At 36.9% G+C, this 6,437-nt stretch overlaps 1 protein-coding gene across 1 annotated transcript; it reads right to left on the bottom strand.

Moving 5' to 3' along the window:
* Positions 1–284: 284 nt before the first annotated feature.
* On the bottom strand, positions 285–4,720 carry LOC128011625 (protein LKAAEAR1-like). Its single transcript, XM_052594259.1, has 3 exons — positions 4,445–4,720; positions 1,401–1,523; positions 285–344 (listed from the first exon to the last, which is right to left on the bottom strand). Exons 1-3 carry the CDS (start codon positions 4,718–4,720, stop codon positions 285–287), a joined length of 459 nt encoding a protein of 152 aa, XP_052450219.1.
* Between the last annotated feature and the right edge of the window lie 1,717 nt (positions 4,721–6,437).

Below are 6,437 nucleotides of genomic sequence, written 5' to 3' on the forward strand. Positions count from 1 at the left end.
CAGCATTAAATTTTTTGCATTTAATGTTTTATTCTTTATTTATTTACAAAATAGCATATAATTTTAATATAGCCCATCTTTCAGTATACAGACAGAATATATATATTTGGAAATCAAAACCAGATAGATTCCCTAAACATAACTGCTTCACTGGTCTGTGGTAAGGTAATATATCTTGAAATTTATAATGCAAACATAGGCATAAAAATTTGGCATACAAGGCCACAATACTCCACATTTTCAGTCTCAGATCATTCAGAAAATATGTTCCTTTTCATCTTTAGTCATTTACGACTGATGGACATGCCTTTCTCATCCTCTAGGATCTCCTCAATTCTTCTTCTCTAAAACAAGAGCAGAGGAAAACAGAAGAAAATTTAAGCAACAGAAGGTGCTAAAAATTTGATGTGAAAAGTTCTCAAAAATGCCCTTCTATTGCTTTTATCCAAAGCGACTAACAAATGAGGAACACTTCGAGCAGTTAAATTAAAGGGACAGTTCACCCAAATATGAAAATTCTGTCATCATTTACTGCCCTCATATCATTCCAATCCTTTATAGTTTTCTTTCTTCTGAATAGATGATATTTTAAGAATGGTTTTGTATATACAATGAGAGTCAATGGGGCCCAAAACACTTTAATTTAGCATTATAATAATTAACAAAACAAACATTATTGAAATCATGTTGTTAACGACTATGAAGCTAAAATAAGATGAAATAAAATAAAATCTGAAAATGTAAACTACATAAAAATCATAAATGTTGCCTTGGAAACATTTATAAATAGCCTATTTTGAACTAATGTCAGTCCCATCACTGTAGGCTCTCTCATGGCAGCAGTTTAACCAAGTATGCTGATGTTACACAGATGACACTTGGCACTGCATTGGCATTTTCCACCTAAAGGTAACATGACTTTGAAAGGACAGTCAGATAGGACCCCTGTTGTCACGATTCGTATAAATACTTCTTTTTTTTTAGTTCATTGAAGAACCCTTTAGGGTAAAATTAAGGCTGAGACAAAACAGGAGCAGTCACTCCTGCTGAGGGGAGATAATGGTAATGCGTTCCTCCACCTGTTAGAATGTGTGGAGATGTGAAAGAGATCCTCTCTCTCTCTTTCTCTCCTCTCTGATTCTCATGCTTATTTAAGAGATACCATCAGGACTGTGACGGTCAATGAGAAATTGTCAACTGGGAGCTGTAATGTCGTAATAACATTACAGCTCCCAGTTGACAACCAGTGGGAAAGGGGATATGAAGGAAAGATCTGCTCCCCGTTCCATTGTTGAAAAACATTTTAAGTCCTGACTTGGCACTTTCGTGGGAAAACATTTATATTTATAATAAAAGAAAAGAAAAAAGCGATCTATGAGATTTTCAGCAAATATATCTACCTGTAATTGGTCCAAGCAATCTGTGTGGTTTATCTTCCTCTCTCTCACAAGGAGTAGCTGCTCCAGGCGGACAGCCCTCTGCGCGGTAGACTGGCATGAAATCATTAAGTTAATTTCCTGCTCCTGAACATTTGCGAAGAGAGAGATTAGACTTTTAGGCAAGCTGCAAGGAGGCAAATGCTGTATTGAGATTCGTTTCAAAGAACTGCATGAGATGTATATCATTAACATTTTCACACTTGGGTAACTATAGGGGGTCTTGTGTTTTTGTAATTAAAGGTGCACTTAGTATTATTTATTTTATTCACTGTTAAAGTTTTATCCTAAAGAAATTAATTTAGAAAAATGGGTTTAAAGTCACAGTGAAACTGAAGTAGCAACAGATCTTTTCTTTGATCTGGGTGTCATGGATTATCGGAAACTAAAAATATGGGGACTTCATTCAGTTCATTGATTGTTCCTGAGAGAAATCTGTCATTTTTGAAGATGTCATTAAAGGGATAGTTAACCCAAAAATGACGTTTATCTGCTTACCCCCAGGGCATCCAAGATGTACTGTAAGTGAGTTTGTTTCTTCAGTCGAACACAATCCAAGATATTTAGCACAAACCATAGCAGTCTATCAGTCTTATAAAGGAAGTGGATGGGAATCATGGCTAAAACATAAAAAAACAAAAACATGCTCAAACATAACCAAATTAAACACTGAGGCTTGTGGTTGATCTATCTACAGTCGTGTCATTAGGAGTGTCAATGGTCCACTTGAGAGATACTGTATGTGGTGTTAATGCATTAATAAGTCTGCGATCTGCTGAAGAAGAAGACACCTCATGCACCTGCTGCTGAGAACGTGCACAACAGGACATGCTCAGGAGAGTTCTAACAGTTTGGACAATGCGTGAATCAGAAGTTAAAAAACTATATAAATACTGTTCAGTTTCTTGCAAAGACTGATTGTTTTGTGACTTTACACTAGAGGTCTTCACGGGTCCAAAAATTCTTGCCCGAACCCGACAGAGACCCGTAATGTACTACACCGAACCGACCCGGACCCGTCTATTATTTCAAAAGCTGGACCCGGACCCGTGTAGATCCGAGAAATGCCTACCCGGACCCGACCCGGACCCGTATATTACTTGAAATCTGGACCCGAACCCGCCGGGAAGACACAGACCCGACTGGACCCGACGTTGACATGTTCCACCTTAAATTGCTATTACAAGTCAATAAACCTGTTGCGAAGAATACAGCTTTTTGTCTTACCTAATTTAAAGAGCCGTCGTCTCTCTTCCTTGTACCTGACTGCCTGTGATGCATTACAATCCTCTGTCAAGAAAGTTATTCATGTTATTCCTCTCGTTATTCCAAGTCCAAGCTGAATCCGCTCATTATTTCAGCTTCAAAAGTCCACTTGATGTCACGGTGACGGATGACAAATGCTACTGTGCACATGTACATTCTGACTCGAGTTAATTCGCATAATAACTTACACTGTTAGCCTTTTGAACTATAATAACGATCACTCGTGCAATGCCATGGCCGCTGACATTATTTATTTACTATCATCTGATCTCTGTCTGTGCTCTCTGCTCTGCATCGAGTCTGAATCTGAACCACTAAAACTTTAAGATTAAATGGTTCATTTATAATATTATAAAAATGGGAGAAAATGTAAAACGCGGTTTGGCGGTCGAAGTGTCCCTCACTGCTTGCCATAGAAACATGACTGCACATGCGTGCTAGCTTTATCAACCTAAAATGCCTTAACGCAATTTGAGCGTAATAGAAAACATTCATGTGACAGTTCACCTCAGATTGTGTTGCTGATTTGAAATATATTAAACATGAGTGTGTCAAGTCTGCAAGCATTACCGTGTGTGCACTTGTATTAACTCTTGAGTCTGCGAGCGAGAGAGAGAGAGAGAGAGAGATCACTTTTTTTGGCTCACTCTTTTCTTTTCCTAATTTTACAAGTTGCAAGTTACAAAAAACACAAGCAGTCTTTGATAACGGCCGGATGTTCTCCGAGTCCGATGACTCCGATCGGCGATCGCACGGGTATTACAGGACCCAGGACCCGAGGTAATAGATTCGGACCCGACCCGGACCCGGCTGATGATTTAAAATATAGACCCGAACCCGTACGGGTCCCGGGTCGGGTCCGGGGTCGACGGGTCTCGGGTGCACTGTGAAGACCTCTACTTTACACATCATTGTATCGTAACGAGCCGCAGGGCTTCATTTGTTTTTTTTGTTTTGTTTTTTTTTTTCAGCCATGATTTCCATCATTATAAGACTGATAGACTGCAATGGCAAAATCTTGGTTTGTGTTCTACTGAAGAAAAAAAGTCACCTACATCTTGGATGCCCTCTGCGTATGCAAATAAACATAAAATTTTCATTTGTGGGTGAACTATCCCATTTAATGTTAACATTACAAGCAAGGTCACAATAAAATATAAAATTAAACCTGAACTTGAAGATAATGTTAATTAAATAAAAGGCAACTTAAATGTAGAGAATACACTTGCATGACTATGTTTGTTTACACACATTAGTAATATATATATATATATATATATATATATATATATATATATATATATATATATATATATATATATATTCTTTTTTTTTTTTTTTTTTTTTTAAATGTACTGAACTACAAACTAATTGTTAAAAATGTGTAATTACAAATATATTTAAATACATGACATAAAAGTTTCAGTAGAAATTACATTCTAGTACATTCAGTCGTACTTAATTAGCTATCTTTTATATTATTTCCGTAATAAGTAACTTAGGCCTACTATTTTTTTTTTTTTTAAGTATAAAGTGTCACATAAGTAGCTAACCCAACAAAGCAGTTTTATTTTGCATGTGTATGTCCTCATTGGAGTAGAACATTACAATCATGGCTGACCATGTACAGCCATCATACCGATACTGGCCAGGGTAACATAAAGATGTACAGTAATTACTGAGGGCACCTTTAAGTGTTTGCACATAATGAAATAAAACATTATTTTGAGGTAATCCCCTGCCTTCAGGTTTTGATAGCGTTGTCTCAGCTGTCTAATACGACTCCTTGCCTCGGCGGCTTTTAATTGTGCTGTGAGTTGATTTTGACGCTCAGCAGCAGCGGTGAGTTTGCAGACTTGGCGAGGTTTTTGATTATTCTGGTGCGTGCACACGTGCTGTCTCGCCACTGCCATCCAGCTCTGAGCTTCTTTAGATGGCTCGCTGTAGGCTTCATGACGAGCTCTCTGCTGAGGGCACATCTTCTCACAAACACTGCTCCGAGATTCTCGTCCTGCCATATTTCACTTCCACAAGTGTGTGCAATCATGACCTGCACAACAAATTATAATTATTTTTTTATTTTTAACTACCTTACCAAGTTGACAAGAACGTAGTCTAAAGTTTGTTTTATTTTTCTTACGCATATTTTTCATGCACACCAAACTGTTAACGTTTAACATTAATTTTACTAAAAGAATGTTAGTTTATATCTTTGAGCGAAATTCTGAAAATGTTCCCTGTTAGCTGGGTAACGTTAAGCCCAAAACACACTACACGATTTGTGGCTGTCCCAGACGGAAAATTGGCATCGTGAAACAATTGTGGTGGCTTCTGTGATTGTGGCTCCTAATCGGTGGTCCTGCATCGTAAATGATCTGTATGCTATTACGACGCATGTTACTATAGAAAAATAAACCATCATCAGCATCATTCCAAAAAGTGTAAGTGGCAAAAGAGGAAGGCATAAGAGCTTGAGGTAAGTAGTTTTATGTTTTAGTGCCAATGTCGCGTTGATTTCATGTTGCATTTTTATTGGTTGGTCAGAAACGTGGATCGTAGCAACAAACACAATGTATGATGATCATGCTGTATTTCATGATCATGAAAATGATTGTCGACTATCTTTGGTAGCAAGATCATGACAACCCCCATCTTTGAACCTTTCTCAATGCAGGAGCACCAATTAAGAGCCATGATCACATTGCCATGATTGTTTCACAATGCCAGTCTTTTGTCGGGGTCAGCCGAAACTCATGCAGTGTGTTTCGGGCTTAAGTTATAAATAAAGCAAACGTTTAATTGTTCTACTTCAAAATGTCACATTTAATTCAATTTGTTACTTGTCGTTTCTTTGTAATTATTTATGAAACTTACTAGACATTTTTGAGTGTTTTAAAGTAGGGTGAATCCTCCAGATATTTGTTCAGTGTAAACTCTGAAGTGTACTTTTCCTTAAACGTGAAAAATAAAATACTATAGTAATTAAGTCATAGTAAACACTATAGTGTTTTTGAACCATACTATAAAGTACTTAAATTAATTTGTTGTTGTAATTCTATAGTTGCTGTGGTAATAAATGTCTTCAGGTGATTTAATAACTGAGACCAATAAAAACCTCATCGGAACATTTAAGCAAACCTTTTCAGATGCCTCTCTATGAAAAGCATTATAAACATCTCAGGTCAAAAATAAAACTATACATACATGAAACGTAAAAATAAAATAAAATAATAAAAAATACCTCACAAAACCCGAACGAGTTCCTCCCTTCTATCACCAAGGTTGTAAACGTGCTGCTGTTTACTAAAGTCGTCATGGTGACATGAGCTTTGTCTTGTAGACAAAAGCAATGAACCAGTTCTTTACAATGAAAGTGTAGGTCAGTGAAATGAGTGCAGTATTCATATCCCATTACACTCTGAAAGGCGTGCTGACATTATTATAATGTTTGGACATCACTGAATTCTTTAAGGCATCTTGGAGCACATATTATGGTATATGAATATGGCAATAATTCAGCACCATGTTATTTTTCAATGCAATTGATTCCACATTATCAATGTTATACATTTTGAAGTGATTTTATGGAATATAGAGTTATGAAACAGACAAAGTGAACAATAACTGCATCAAAGCATTACAAAAAAGAGGATATTGCATGTGTGTTAGAAACTTGGCTGGTTAATATGTCCCTGTAAAGGGAGGAACTGGCGATTGGCACAAGTCCCAGCTCCT

This window comes from Carassius gibelio, chromosome B23 (assembly GCF_023724105.1).
Source record: "Carassius gibelio isolate Cgi1373 ecotype wild population from Czech Republic chromosome B23, carGib1.2-hapl.c, whole genome shotgun sequence".
Taxonomy (NCBI): domain Eukaryota; kingdom Metazoa; phylum Chordata; class Actinopteri; order Cypriniformes; family Cyprinidae; genus Carassius; species Carassius gibelio.